Source organism: Onychomys torridus, chromosome 2 (genome assembly GCF_903995425.1).
Source record: "Onychomys torridus chromosome 2, mOncTor1.1, whole genome shotgun sequence".
Classification (NCBI taxonomy): domain Eukaryota; kingdom Metazoa; phylum Chordata; class Mammalia; order Rodentia; family Cricetidae; genus Onychomys; species Onychomys torridus.
In genome coordinates, this window is record NC_050444.1 from 105,592,746 (window position 1) to 105,609,046 (window position 16,301).

General features: G+C 39.7%; 1 protein-coding gene across 1 annotated transcript in view; it reads left to right on the forward strand.

Moving 5' to 3' along the window:
• Positions 1-16,301, forward strand: part of Focad (focadhesin) — a 286,698-nt gene that overhangs the window by 156,979 nt on the left and 113,418 nt on the right. Inside the window, exons 18-19 of the mRNA XM_036178561.1 lie at positions 11,303-11,437; positions 16,026-16,076. Coding sequence (XP_036034454.1) covers positions 11,303-11,437; positions 16,026-16,076 — 186 coding nt within the window. The remainder of the gene's footprint in view (positions 1-11,302; positions 11,438-16,025; positions 16,077-16,301) is intronic.

Genomic DNA, 16,301 nt, shown 5'->3' on the forward strand with positions numbered 1-16,301 from the left:
TGAGCTGGTTAGAAAGCAGGACTCTTAGCCTTCACAATAAACCTAATGAATTGGACACTGTATTATATATAAGAAGATCCCTTTTCTAGTGAAGGGTCACATGCACATGGCACTTTCAGAGCATCCACCTAATTTAATTGTGAAGTTGTCTCTAATTAACAATCACATATTACAGTTCCAGGGGATGGTGAACAATGGCTACTTGGCTCAATCCAGTCCATTATCTGCTTTTGCAAATAACATTTTATTGGACTATAGGCATACTCATTTGTTTATATCTTGGTTTGGGCTATTTCCACGCTACAGGGGCACAGCCCTCCAGTTATGATGGTAATACTTAGCCAGTGTGTGGCTCTTAAATCCTGAAATAGTAACTAACCTTCTATCCCCTTAAGAAAAAGTTACATGATAGGTAGTGGTGGGATTGTCAACACCATTTGTTCTTTCATTTATTCATCAACAAATTTGTTTTTTTGGGAAATGCTGTGCTACAGACTGCATTTATATGGGTGGGAAAAAAAACCTTGTTTGCATTCACTTGGACCTTTATTATAGGAATCATTTTTATTTGGACTCCTTGGATTTCTCACACTGAGGAATAACTCAATTCCTAAAGAAGGGCAGTTAATTTCCCCCCTTATACTAGTAGGTAATAAAAATGTATCTTTAAATCAGATCTTCCTAAGGAGGAAATTCCTTCTACTGGAAGGGGCAGTGGTGGTTTCCTTCTTGTTATTGGGGAGTTACAGATAGCACTGATTGTGTAAGTCAGCTATTCCTATCGTTACTCCCCAAGTGTGTGTATAGATGGGATAGAAGAACCATTTCCATTGGACATAGTCACCTTAGGTTTCAGTTAGTCTGTATTGGTTATTTAGAAATGGGACTGTGTAATTCTATCTTTTCATGTTGTTCAAGCTTAATAGATGTATCAGAGCATCATCTTTTCAGTTTGTAATTGTTTTGCAGTTACAATTTTTGGAGAGTCTAATGAGACTGCTTAATTTATCAAGTATTTGTGGCACATAGCACATCAATTGACAATAGGAAAAGTCAGTAGGCCATTCTTCTCAATGGGTGTGCTCATTGTAGTCTTCTATTTTAAAGACTTAAAATAAAATTTTAGTGAATAATATTAAATTACTTGGCTTTTTTTTTTAAAGGTAGGTTCTTTTTTTTCTTTTTCTTTTTTTTTTTTTGGAGCTGAGGATTGAACCCAGGGCCTTGTACTTGCTAGGCAAGCGCTCTACCACTGAGCTTAATCCCCAACCCCTGGTAGGTTCTTAAATGTAGTCTGGTTGGCTTTTAACTCATGATCCTCCTATGTCAGTCTACAGAACACTGGGATTTATGGGCATGTGCCATCATTATGGGCATGTGCCATCATTATGGGCATGTGCCACCATTATGGGCATGTGCCATCATTATGGGCATGTGCCATCATTATGGGCATGTGCCATCATTATGGGCATGTTCCATCATTATGGGCATGTGCCACCATTATGGGCATTGCCACCATTATGGGCATGTGCCACCATTATGGGCATGTGCCATCATTATGGGCATGTGCCACCATTATGGGCATGTTCCATCATTATGGGCATGTTCCATCATTATGGGCATGTGCCACCATTATGGGCATGTGCCACCATTATGGGCATGTGCCATCATTATGGGCATGTGCCACCATGGCCAGCAATTGGTAGGTGGTACTTTGTTCTCGTGCTAGTAAGCAGCCATTGCTTTTAATTCTTTATCTTCTGGACAGCTTCCTATAGTTGTGGTTGGGTGTTATTTTGGGGGTGGGTGGGTGGGTCTTAAGCTATGCTGATTGAATTTCTATTTTCCTCTGTCACCTGCATTAAATGCAGAGGTCTGGCCTGCATTTAAGGAAAAAGGGAAGAGTTGTCCTCAAAAAAATCTGGGCAAGGAAATGGCCTAGCGGGTTGGAGGGCTTGCAATGCAAGCCCAGTTCCCTGAGAGTCAGGATCCCTCCGTTGCCTGCCTCGTGTGTAGATTAGTCTGTCTGATAAGAGACCATCAGCTTTTGCTTGTGTAACTTGTACACCTTTTTACCTCCCTCTTCTGGTATCTGAATGCTTTAAGGGTGCACTTCGAAATGCAGAGTCATTTCCCCCAGAAACTTCGGGAATGGGTTAGCGGTGTTGGGGCTTGTTAATATGCGAGTAGCAGATAATCTTTCCTCACTTAGCCATGGTGGGATTTAGAAAAGTGCATTTGTGTTTTTTGCCATGAGCAGGACAAAGAGCAAAAGCATTGGAATGGATGCCCTTTGGATTGTAGGAGACTTAAAAAGGCAACTCTGTATTGATACCAATTTGCGTTTCTTTTCCTACAACACTGCCTTCCTGATGAACTAGTCTCAAACATTAAAGGACTGAAATTGCATAAATGAACCAGTGTTAGTCATTTTAAAAATATTTATAACCTTTAAGCCCATATTATTTGGGTAAAAAAGGGTGCTTCCCCCCATTGTTTCCGTTCCATCGATTGTGTGTCTTTGTCCTTCCTCTTATCCCTGCTTATTGTACTTTGGTAACAGAAGCATCCTGTTCTATGAATTGTGCGTGCTGAATTGGCTTAAGAGGGCTTCTCTATGTGATGAAGGCTTGAGTCCTTTAATTGTAAAGGCAGTTTCTTTTACCTTCATTATGAAAAGGGCACAGGAGGCATTTTTCATAGTCTAAAGGTTTTTATAAAGCTCTCCCTCTGTTGGAGTAAAGAATCAGGACAAAAGGAGTAGGCTGCTCTCAGGAATTTCTAGAAATAGCCTTTGAAAGTAAGATTAGGAGATAGCGCTCTGTTCTCCATGCAGGAACAAAGTAATTTTACAGCACAGGAATGAAGAGCAAAAGCCCCGATGCTCCTGGGGTTTGTTGGTTTTCCTCCCATTGGCTATGGCAGCAATGACCATCTTTTTCAGCACGTAAAGCACATCCATATGCAGTTGTCTCCGTGCAGCCTTTGCTGTCACCCTCATGCTATCCAAAGAGCAGGTGTCACTGGCATTGTTTCCACTTTGCAGCTGGGGAGACAGGCGGAGAGATGAATGGGTTTGCTGCAGTCCCACAGCTCTGGAATGGGGAAGCCTGAGGTCCCTGACTCCAATCCCAGGCTCCTTTTAGTACATCTCACTCACTGCACAGTCTCCTTAATCTCTATGCTCAATGTTGCTGCTATTGTATAAGAATAACATGGGGGAAATTATCATTTTCCCTAGCAATAAAATATGCATAATGAAAGCACTTAGACTGGTATGAATTGCTTCTTAGATAAACTCAACAAGACATTGAGTCATTTGTACTTAAGAATTAACTTTCTATCTGCATGTAATTCGTAGGTATCATGCCTGGTTTGGTTTTATATACTTAATTTTTTTTTAATATTCTTACTTGCTTTTTCCCTTACTATTGAATTGTGGATTTGGCACTGCTGGATGGCAGTTTCTTCAGCACTTATGATTTTATTTCACAGTCTTCTGGTTTGTTAACTTTGACAAGTCTGTTGTTTTAAGCTGTTCCTTGACAGGTAGTATGTGTTTTTCTTCCTTTTAGCTTTGAAAATGCTTTCTTTGTTTCCATCATTTACCATTCATAGTGTTAACAGCAGCAGCAGCAGCAACAACAACATTTTATTTTAAGACTGAAGGTAGAGGTTTATGTCTTTACTGACTCTGGATATTTTTAGCCATTATTTCTTTAATGCTTTTTTTTCCTGTTCTTTTTTAACCAGTAATTTTCAAATGTTATGGAGAAGTTAAAATAATATGGAAAATATATTACATCGAATGGAATAATATTTAAAGTTCCAATACATGTTGCAACACGATGACCTTGAAAACACCATCCGACATTGAAGCTGCCCACTCTAAAGGAGCAGGTGCTCTTTGATTTCACTTACAGGAAAAGTCAAGTACAGTCAGATTGACAGAGACAGAAGGTGGACTTCTGGGTCCCCTGGGTGGGAAGGCTCAGAGAAAATGGAGAGTAAGCAGTGAGTAGGGGTTTGGAGGAAGGGTGACCGGAATGAATTCATACTTGGGGTGCTAATACAAATTTGTATGTATTCTGAGAATCACTTAACTGGAGCAATTATATGCGAGTTATTTCCTTTAAAAGGTCTTATGAAAACTAATGCAAAAAGTTGAGTTCTTATACATTTCCCACCTGACCTCCTCTGATCTGAACTGTTTGCTGATGTCACTTGAATATAGCCACCAAAGCTGAGAGATTGACAGTGCTGCCCTGGCTGTCCCTCAGCTGGCAGCTTTATTCAGCTGTTGCCAGGTTTCCCTTTCTGTCCCAGGGTTCCACATAGAGCTTAGCTTTCATGAACTCTTCTCTAGTCTTTGTTGGTGCTTCTATCCCTTTGGCTTCTGTGATCCTGATACTTTTAAAGTTTCCTGGCCAGTTATTTGGGTACCTATTCCCTAATTTAGGCATAATTGATGACTCCTTATGATTTGGCAAGAAGATTTCAGAACTAAGGTTCTCATCTTAGTATGTCATGCCAAAGGAGATGTGTTGTATATTTTGTTACTGTTAATGTAGACTTTGCTCCCTTTTTAAGGGTGATTTCTCTACTGTAATTACTGTTTTTCATTTATAATTAATACCTTTCTTAGGGGAGATGCTTTGATAAAGTACACCAAGTTTGGCACCTATCAGTATGTGCTGCTACGGCAGTGGGCCCTGTGGTATTGGCCTGCTGGTGAGTTCATTTTCATTGCATTTATCACTTAAGATTCTTTTATAAGGAAGGACTGCTTCTTCTCCTATATGCATATGTTCATATCTCCATTTGCTGTACAATGAATATTGCTACAAATTGTAATCTAATTACCAGTTGCTAGTTATTCCAATTGTTCAAGTGCTGACCATTCAGAGCATTTTAAGGGTGTGTCTGCTCTGCTTTCTGCACAAGCCCACACCCTGGTTTGAGTGCCCTTTTCTGGCACAACAGTATGCTTTAGCTACTAGAATGACACTTTCAATATCTCAGTCCTCAAACCAGCCGGAGTCATTTTAAGATTAAACTCCTTTGTAAATATTTGTTAGGATTTTCATTGAGGGGTGGGGGCGTCAGCCTTTTGTTACAGTATCAGAGAATTAATATAATCCACTTAGAAGAAAAACGTTTTGTTTTTCTTCAGTGTTTTGGGAGCTTTAGTTCCTGGCTGACTGGCCCCTTTTGCTTTTGGGCCTGTGGGAAGGAACACCATGTTGTGGATGATGTGGTGGAGCCAGTCTTTTGCTCTCGTGGCAGAGAAGTGAAAAGGTGAAGGAGGAAGAGACCAGGGCTCCACATCCTGCTCTGAGGATAGCATTCCTTGACAGGAAACCTCCCACTCAATGATCTGAAGGCTGTTCTTTAAACACAGGATGTATGGGAGATGATTAAGATCCCAAGTATAGCACTGATTTTGACCTTTTTTTATATTTTACGGCACTTATTTATTTGGGTTGGAGTTAGGATAACTGATTGTTAGGTTAATGTTGCCCATGAATACAATTAAATTTTTTATTGCATTTTATTTATTTTGTGTACATGCATGTGTGTATGCATATATGTGGGTGGGTGGACATGCAATGGTGAATGTTTTGAGGTCAGAAGACATTTGGTTGTCTGTTCTCTCTTTTTTTAAAGATCATGTTTGTCCTGGACATTAAACTCAGGTTGTCAGAGTTTGACAGCAGGTGCCTTTACCCTCCAAGAAATCTCACCAGCCCATTTCTTATTTTTATTAAAAAAAAATAAAAACAATGAAAATGTCCTATGTAGTCTAGGCTGACACCAGACTTCGTATGAAACTGAGCAGATAACTTTGAGCTATGATCCTCCTGTCTCTACCTCTTAGAATTTTGTGATTACAGGTGTGTGCAACCGTCAATTGTAATGAAAAAATTGTTTATTTGTGTGTGTGTGTGTGTGTGTGTGTGTGTGTGTGTGTGTGTGTGTAGAGGTCAGAGGGCAAATTTGTGGAGTCTGGAGACTCCTTTCACTTTCATTGGGTTAAGGGGGCTCCAACTCATATTTTGAGGCTCTGTGGGGCAAACCTGCTGAGCCATCTAGCTGGCCCTCCATTCTAATTTTTAAATCCCAGCACCTTTAGTTTATTATTTTGAAAATTTGCCACTTCCTTTCCATTGTGATATTCTTGTATTGGGATATAAACAACATCTCATTATTTCTTTTAAGTGTTTTCACTTTTATCTGTTTTATTATGGTAAGATCTTAGGATGAAATCCTCTGCTTTTGACAGTTCACACTCACCATAGGCTCTGCCACTTGGTACTTTTATTTTTTCATTGTGAACTCATTTTTAGGTGGGCCTATCTTTATATGCGAAATTTTGAGGTATGCATTTGAGAGTCCAGATTGCTTCCGGTACCCCAGCTCACTGCCATTTCTGATGTCGTACTTCTTGGCCATCTGGTTTCTAATCCAACCTTTAAACTAGAGATCATCCTTCCAAGGGCTAGTTGTTAAGTGGGAGTCTCACTTCCCACTCCTCTCCTTAGTAGGCTAACACGCACATCTCTTATTTCTGTATGAATGTTTAAAAAGAAGTTGTTAGGTTGCAAAACTGACGACTTCCATAAAATACATATAGCCATAATGTAAGAATATACACCTCTTTATTTCTGACATGTGGCAACTGCCTTCCTACCTTTTTTTCCCCCACTGAACTCAACTACATACTATGGAAATTAAAAGAAGTCAGTTTGAGTAGTAGTGATGACACAGGCCTATAATCTCAGCATTTGGAAAGCTGAGGCAGAAGGATGGCCATGAGTTCAAGGCCAGCCCATCTTACATAGTAAGTTCCTGTCCAAGACCAAAACAAAATACAAAACAAAAGAAGTCCGGAGACAGATTAATTTATGGGTTAATGACCAGCAGAAACAGAATAAACCAGAAAATCCAGACTAATCTGAAACATCTTGACAGATTAACCCAACCATATCTGCAAGGTTCAGGGAGACCCATCGAGCATGGAGGTGGGCTGACCCCATGTGTCTTGAGGCTAAGTCTCTCATATCCAATCAGAATAGCTCAGGTCGGGAAGGGTAAAGGGCTGGAGGAAGCTTCCTGGCTGTCATGTAAGGCCCTGGTTTCTGATGGGATCCTAGAATGTTCCCACAGGTCATGGAGAGAGCACCATTGTAGGCATTATCTTTAAAACTTTTTAAGTAGAAGACAAAATCGAAACAAAAACAAAAACAAAAACAAAAACAAAAACAAAAACAAAAACCAACCCAAAGCTCTGACTGTGCTTCAGAGGTATATTCTTACTCCACACTCAGAGAGGACTGGTTCCCTTTGTGCTTCTGTAATTGACAGCCCTGCAAGTTCATTGGCATGCATTTGCAGTATGAGGCATACTTTTCCATGGTGTATTTGTTTATAGAAATATTTGAATGACAGCATTGTCCGACCAACCTCACATCTGAAGGAGGGATGGTTCTCTTTGCATCTTCTCTTTAATCCTAGTCAAACACATGTCTAATTCACCCCAGATCTTAATTCCTATGAGTGTGTCTCCACTTCCCTTCCACTTGGTTTGGTTTTGGTTTTGACCCAGGTTGTTAGGTCCCAGGCAGTTTCCAGTTCATATCCTGAGTTCGTCCGTCCGTCCGTCCGTCCGTCCCTCCCTCCCTCCCTCCCTCCCTCTCTTTTCTTTCTTTCTTCCTTCCTTTCTTTCTTTCTTTCTTTCTTTCTTTCTTTCTTTCTTTCTTTTCCTCTTTCTTTTTAAATGAATTAAAGAGATGGTTATTATAATCATTCTTGTTTGGCATTCTTAGATTTGCTTGATTGCTGTTTCAGGCTTTTAAAAATTTTTAATTATTTCTTTTATTTTTTGAGATTATACTCTATCATTTACCCTTCCCTTTCTTCCCTCCAAGCCCTCCCATATACCCTCTCCTCAATTCATGTCTTTTTTTCATTAATTGTTGTTATATGCATGTATATATGTATATATGTATGTATGTCCATATGTATTCCTAAATACATAAATATAAAATAATTTCCACACTTAAGGCTCAGGGATCATTGTGGAAGAGGGCGCAGAAAGAGCCTATGAACCAGAGAAACAGGAAGTTGGCTGTGAGATTGTCTCCTAGAATGTCAGAAAAAAGCGTCCATTAAAGTCTCGCTAACTTGACTGCTTAAACATGAGTTGAGTAGGACAACAACTTGAGTAGACCTGCTACCTTGGATGGGGAAAGAAAGCGGGAGACCTCAACCTACACAAAGAACTACAGGCCACCAAGGAATGCTGGGAGTGGGAAAAAAAGTCTTGCCCGGGGTGGAGCACACCAACTGGTTATCCAGTGCCAAATGGTCATTGCAGTTCTCTTAATTCTCTGTTCTGTCCCTGAGATGTTTTTCCTGCCCCCATCCCATGTTGTGTGTAGGACTCGATGAGACAGATAATGTTTTACATACAGCTGTGCTAGGTGAGTGAAGGATAAGAAGCAAGCTACATGGTCATTGTCTTTTAAGACCTTAATATCTAGTTGAAGAGACAGTTTCCACACACAAAAATAGTGAGCAATAGCATATATTTTTAATTAATGCTAAACTGAGAGACATAGCAATTTAAATGTTAGAAGTTGAAGGGGAAAAAGAAAATAGAACGAGGACTTGAATTTTAAGAGAAAACCTGATTGAGGAAATGGGATTTAACATAGGACTTGAAACAACCAAGATTGGCATTAGGTAGGCATTTAAGGTAAGCAGTGAAGAGGGACAATCAGTTGATAGGTGTGGCATTTCAGGAAGCTCTGTGGCCCTTCTATCTTGGGGAGTCTTTAGAAGTCAGAGTGGAGAGGAGAGTTGGTGGCTACTTTAACTTGGGCTACAACATGACCTTTAGAAGAATCACAGAGTAATGTTATCAGACAAGGCTTCCTTATGGAGTAGCACTCTTTCATTTTGTGTGTTCCTCAATTCAGAAATCTTTGGGGTATCTTTTCTTTTTAAATGACATTGGTCCAAATCCTTTGGTGTTCTAGGAATTCTGTGACCCACCTGCCTTCCCAGCATGCATACTTTTTGTGCCAACACACAATTTTTTTATGATTGGCTTGCTGTCTTGTGGTACATCTGCATGATTCCTGCCCATTCCTTCTCTAAATTCTTTGTCAAGCCTTACCATCTCTTGACACCCAATGGCAAGATTCCCACCCAATGACATTTCTTTCCTTCTTAGATTTCCCTTTCAGCTATTCTGTATTCAACACAGTTCTAGTCATGCCAAATAACTTAGAATTGCACATTTCACTTTCTTTCTAATACAGCTTGATAAATTCTTCAACAGACTGGAGTGTATTTTATGTTTTGTTCCCTCCTGGTTCTGTGTACTGCTTTGGATATGTTCATGCTGCTTTGTGGGTAGCTATTAAGGAATTTCATCTTTTAAATTTGTATTAATTATTATTTTCGCAACACCAATTATTTGAAATACCAGAGCCATATTTTTGTAAACATGCTTACTATCATGCCTTGCCCATAGTGTTCCTTTTTTGGTAAATATTTCTCCAAATCAGATCATGTAGTAGATTCCAAAGCAAAGGACATTTGTTTTTCTGCTCTTTCATGGAAAGAAGAAATAACAGCGAAAATCATGAATCTGAGTTTTTCTGGAGGTATTGTTTCTACTCTTTTATTTTGAGTCATTTCTTAATCTGTTTCCTTTAAGCATATATTATTCATATATCTTAGACATGCCTATAACTACCACTTCATGTAGTTTTTCCTTAATAATTTATGTTTGTAGATAGAGATAAGTTGTATATATTAATTACAATGTAACCAAAGAATTGGGCATTTTCGAAGGATTAATCCTGCTTAATTCTAATTGGACTTTTGTTGGCACTTTTTTTTTGCCCGTGTCTTAAAATTTTTAATAAAATATCCGTCAGTGGAAAACAATCATCTGTTAGAGCTAAAATTAACATTAAGGAAGACATTTGAGTGATTGTAAAATCAGATATGGTAATGAATAGGAACATTGGTTTAAGGAAATTTGGCCAAGTGGCGTAACGTTTGTGTTTGTGTTCAGATTTAATGCTTAGCAGCCTCTTAATCTGAAATTAAAATCTTCACATTATTTAAAATAAAATTATTTTATCATCTCTTTAACATTTTTGTAAGGCAAAATTAGCTGAGAATTTTTATTCCTATATATCATTCCCCAACCCCCCATGTTCTGAATGAAATACTTTACCTTTTTTGTATGTGTTTCTGGGAGTGGATGTTAAGAAATTAGTTGCACACACACACATATATATGTATACACACACATATAAAAGCTGGAGTTAATGTCGTATGTAGAAAGCTTACATGTGTGTGTGTGTGTGTGTGTGTGTGTGTGTGTGTGTGTGTGTGTGTGTGTGTGTGACAGAGAGAGGGAGTGCTCAGGCACAGAGGTACCATCTCACTGTCATGTTTCTTTAGCTTTGGGCTCTAGGAAGCCAGAGCACCATGGTGGAGAAGGCCTGGCTATCTCGTGGCAGCCTAGGAAGTTCAAGGACAGGGGAGGTAGAGGAGCATCATGGAGGGGAGGGAGAACACCAGGCATGAGATACACCTTTCATAAGCACAGCTCAGGTGACCCCCTTTCTCTTACTAGGAAGGTGCCACTTCCTAGTAACCTATCTTGTCACCCATTGATGTGGCTTGAACACTCATGGGCTTTGCCTTCCAAGGGCTTCATGAGCTGGGCACAGGCCTGGGGTGAGGCAGGGTATGCTTGATATTTAAACTACAACAGGGTAAGTTGTTTGATAACTGAAACAAAGTACCTAAAAAACAATTTTGTGAGGCAAGTTGTATCTTCAGCAATTTAAATTGATTTAAAACTTTCCTTTTATGGTTGCTATCTTATAAATCTCATTTTCTAGCAATGTCCTTTCTTTTTACATTGGAATCGAGTCCTCTAGGCTACTCTTTGAGGTACTTGGGATCGAGCCCAGGGCCTCCTACATACTATGGAGTATTTTCACTGAGCTCTGAGGTACATCTCCAGTGCCCTTCCTTTTTCTTTTTTTTTCTTTTTAAAATTTCTGTTTTGAGACAGGATCTGGCTAGGTTGCCCAGGCTGGTCTTGAATTTGTCTTGCAGTACAGACAAACTTGACTTGGAATCCTTCTGCTTTAGTTTCCAAAGAAGCTGGGATTACATACCTGTGCTACCATGCCTGGATTGCAAACCCTAATGATTTTATATGAGTTTGATTTTTCTTAGTGATTGACTTTTTACATTTGTTCCATAGGTGGTTTGCATTCGCTCCACTTGGAATGCTCTTTCTCCAAAGTTGAGTTGTGACACGAGACCCCTCATATTGAAGACCTTGAGTGAACTGTTTTCTCTGGTTCCTTCCTTAACAGTCAACACAGCTGAATATGAGGTATGTGTTTGGAGTCCATGATGCTGTGTTTTGAGGAAAGGTATGAGATGTGGTAACTACTTTCTGAACTAATTCTTCGTATTTTTTTTAAAGATTTATTTATTTGTGTATTTATTTATTTATTATGTATACAGCATGTATGACTGCAGGCCAGAAGAGGGCACCAGATCTCATTACAGATGGTTGTGAGCCACCATGTGGGTGCTGGGAATTGAACTCAGGACCTCTGGAAGAGCAGTCGGTGCCCTTAACCTCTGAGCCATCTCTCCCAGCCCTAATTCTTTGTTTTTACAGCTATTTTACATAAAAGGAGATTATGTTTTTGTTATAAGAATTATCAAGATATTAAAAATGGATTTTATGCTAAAAGTTCCATTTCTAAAATAATAGTATATAAGATTAATGGTTTAAAAACATTTATTAATGTTTTAAGTCATAAAATATAAGCAATAAAACTTACAAAGACAGGATGTATTTTCTCAGTTTTATAAAGTTATGTTTATCATCATAATAGCCTGAAACACTCCTGAGGTCTTTGTTGTCAGATTCCTATGGTGCTACTTAATACTGCCTTCCTAATTCTTTGAGTGAGATAGTCAGACAATAAAACTTACATTTGTTCTTCACTTTTAGAAGCTACAGTCCCTTTTGCTCACCATTACTTCTTCTTTTCCTTCAAAGATCTGCAGTGTATTTTCACTGGTGAACTTCCAGTTTAGTGAATCAAGGACTCTAACAGGCTTTAAGGTTTTATAACAGTCCTTTGTGTGTTTCTAATCAAGGGATTAGACAGAAGTATCAGAAAATACTTCTATTAACTTTAAAGATTTATGTGTGTGTGTGTGTGTGTGTGTGTGTGTGTGTGTTTGGGTATCTTCAGAGGCCAGAAAAAGGTGTTGTATTCTCTGGAGCTGGAGTTACAGATGGTTGTGACCCACTTAGTGTGGGTTCTTGGACTGTAACGCAAGTCTTCTAGGACAACAGGAAATGTTTTTAACTGCTGAAATGTTTCTCTAGCCCCATTTCTCACCATTGAAAATGCCCCACAATGAATAAAATCAAAATCATCATTACTGTGGGTGAACATTTAGGACTATGCCTACACTAAGTATGTACTGGGTATGTAGTTGCTGAATGAACTGTGTAACCAACGCAGGGCCTTTCAAGTTTATTTTTATGTGTAGGCTTTTGTTTTATAGTATTAAGGAAAAAAATTGCAGTTGTTACCCTTAGGGTATGTGGTACAGCAGTTGTCTTTCTTTCTGGCTGTAGGACTTGGATACTCAACCTTAACTTTGTCTAGAGCCCACAGAGTGATTGATCAGGAGCTCAGACTAAAATCTACAGCAATGTCATGTTGATCTCATTCATTTTCTGTCCTTGAGGGCTAAAATCTTTAAAAAAAAATACATTTATTTCTTAAAATTTTTTTCATTTTACATACCAACCCCAGTTTCCCATCCCTCCCCTTCTCCCACCTCCTCACCTCCCTCCCACTCTACCCCCATCCACTCCTCAGAGTGGGTAAGGCCTCCCATGGTAGTCAACAAAGTCTGGCATACCAAGTTGAAGGAAAGCCTAGCCCCTCCCCATTGTATCAAGGCTGAGCATGGTATCCCACCACAGGGAATGGGTTCCAAAAAGCCAGTTCATGCACCTGGGATAAGTCCTGGTCCTGTTGCCAGGGACCCCACAAACAGATCGAGTCACACAACTGTCACCCACATTCAGTGGGCCTAGTTCAGTCCCATGCAGGTTCCCAAGCTGTCAGTCTAGAGTCAGTGAGCTCCAACTAGCACTGGTCAGCTGTCTCTGTGGGTTTCCCCATCATAATCTTGATCCTCTCCTCCTCCTCCTCCTCCTCCTCCTCCTCCTCCTCCTCCTCCTCCTCCTCTTCTTCTTCTTCTTTTGGAATGCTGTTTATTGAAGGAGGGAGGAGGTCTTAAATACAGGCTTATAGCACAGTGGGAGAACCCTGGAGGTCAGAAGTTTGCTTCTGATGTTTTGTTTTGTTTTGTTTTGTTTTGTTTTGTTTTTTTTTGAGCTGAGGATCGAACCCCTCTACCACTGAGCTAAATCCCCACCCCTGCTCCTGATGTTTTACAATCTTGCATCTAAGCTGTTAATACCCAATATGCTGGATACACAGACAAGGAGCTTCCCTTAAGCATTCAGAAGGTGGAATCTCACAGGAAATTAGCATAGGGAGGATATCAAGGTCAAGGTCAGCAAGCAAGGCAACAGTTACCCAAAATGGGGGTCAGGGACCTACAGGCCCCCCCCCCCTTACTAAAAAAATGAGCTTCTGACTTAGGTTGCATGGGATGTCAGCAGGTCACCTTACTCGTCATGGAGATACCAGTCCAGGCCACACAGGTGTTCTGTCTTAGGTTGGTGAGCGCCCCCCAGGTATTACGCGTCTCTGAATAGTCATTACTGTACAGGCTCAATTGTGTGAGAGCTGCAGAGTTAACTGTTGCCAAAGATCTCTAAGTGGCGCTGGGCTTGCAACCTGTGTGTTCCACATAGAAAAGACCAACAGAAGTCTTAACCCATCCATAGCTGGTAGGCTAAAGGCAGCTGAGCCATTCCCTTCCTTAATGAGAAGGGCTGAAATGTTATACCTTTGAATTGTTAGTACTTAGAATTACTCAGATTTTATTATGGGTTAAGTGTTTTTTATGTGTTGGTTTTGATGTTTGTATGTTCATGGCTGAGAAATGCCCTTTGACCTAGGTTATCTTTTCTTTCAGATTTTATATCTACTTGGTTTGTCTTTATATAATTAATGTTTTTCTGTTATTCAGGTAGACTGCCCTGAGACTTTTAACCCATTTCTTCCCTCTAAGTCAGGGTGCTCTGTACAGGAACAGTACTCCTGGTTAGCAGAAATGAAGGCACAATGGAGAGATTCTGCCTCTTTCCTTCTCTCCACCATCCCTCTTTTCAGCCTCTTGCTCCCATCTGCTTTCCCTTTAATCCGTCCCTTCTACCTCCATTCCTCCTCATCCTTCCTCCTTCCCTCTCTGTTCTTCTGTCTCAGTTCTCTCGCTCTTCCTATGTGTGTGTTTAAGTAGCTTCCTTTGAACAGCTTAGCACTTAGATTGAGGCCAGAGTTAAATTCAGTTTTCCCAAAGCATTTCTTACATCATTTCTATCCCTACTCACTTCGGAGCCCCAGCAAAGCAGTCCTGCCTTCCACAACATGGCAGTTCCCTGTTGTCCCTTGCCTAGCCATCCAGTAGTACAAAGGGTGCCTCCCCATGTGTCTTCAAACATTTCTATCTCTTTTATTCATGCTATTACCTTTGATCAGACTTCCCTTTCTTTTCATCTTTAATTAAAAACAATCTGCTTTATGAATTAAAGAATTGCTTTATCTCATTCTATCCTTCAAGGATTTTTCTCTAACAGCAGTCTGTTGCTCTCAAACTTCTTTGCATGGTTCTGTGAATGTGATTTCTATTTTATACTACAGGGATATATAATTTCCCCCATTAAACTATAAACAGTGAATCATAGAGTCCATGATTAAATTGGATTGTGCTTTTAAAATTGCCTTCCATAAGTTACGGTATATTTATTCATTGACTCAGAATACGTTTATTCAAACCATATTAGGCCCTAACGGTACTGATAAATAATGGTAGATGCTATTTCAAATTCTTACTGAAATTGAAGCACCGAGGTTTTGGTTCATATCCACTCAAGAAATCAGCATTTATTGAGTGTCTGAAATAAGCCAGGCAAGTAAGTACCTTAAGTAAAGGAAAGTTGGTGTCTGAACTCAGGACTTTCTAGCTAGATACTCTCTACTAAAGTATCTCCATGTTCTTGTCTTCCAAAGTTCAAAGACTGGCAAATGAGTGTGGTGGAGGAAGCAACTGACCTTGTTGGAGAAGCCATTAGGAACAGTGGTCTAATTGGCATCATCAGGCTTTGATGTTGAGGATGTATAATGTTGCTTCCCATTGAGGTCTGGGGCATGAACTTGGTAAAGTCAAGAAGGAAAGAAGAACTGAGTATGATTTGGAGGAGTCAAGGACTAACCCTAACCCTGGCTGACACAAAGAAGACACTGAGCACCAGCATGCAAACAGTTCTGTGTTTGACTAATTAGCCATAAAATAATTGTCATTTTAAGGAATAGGTTTAGGATCTGTGTTGGAAATCTTTGATATGAAAAAGACACAGTGACTTCTGTATAACATGTACAACCTAACAGGGAATTAATCACACCACATGCTATCGTGCACCTGCCATGCATCCAGTTAGAGCAAGGCAAACTTCTGGGCAGGGGGCTAAGACTAGTGTCAGAAACAGGTGACATTTGTATCAGGACTTAAAGGTCAGAGACAGTGGCCATCTTTCTCTATTATGTCACCTTAGCTTTCAGTGTACACCTTTAGTGATCTGTGTGTTCAGATGACCAATCTGAGTGGTTCTTTTGTCTGAGTAACAGCTTCCATAATTCATGACACCGTGACTTAAAAAGTAGCTTAATTTCTACTGTTTGTTATTTCAGATTCTTCATTTCAAGTTGAACCTCTTCTTAATTTTTTTCCCTTTGTGTTTTCTGATTTTTCAGAATTTTAAAGTCCAAGTCCTCAGCTTCCTCTGGACTCACACTCAAAACAAGGTATTTTCATAGGAATATCAGTGATTCAGAACAACCTGGGGAAAGAGCTATGAAATAAGACTCAAGATAAATAATATAGCTCTCTTGAACTGAAGTCTTGACTTTTTAAAAAGTGACTCTTCGTAAATTTAGATTTAAAAATCATTCTCAACTGCTCTCAGTAACGACAGATGTGAAGGTTGTTGACATTCTTCCTTATTTTTATATGGTTCTGTTCTTTTTGTG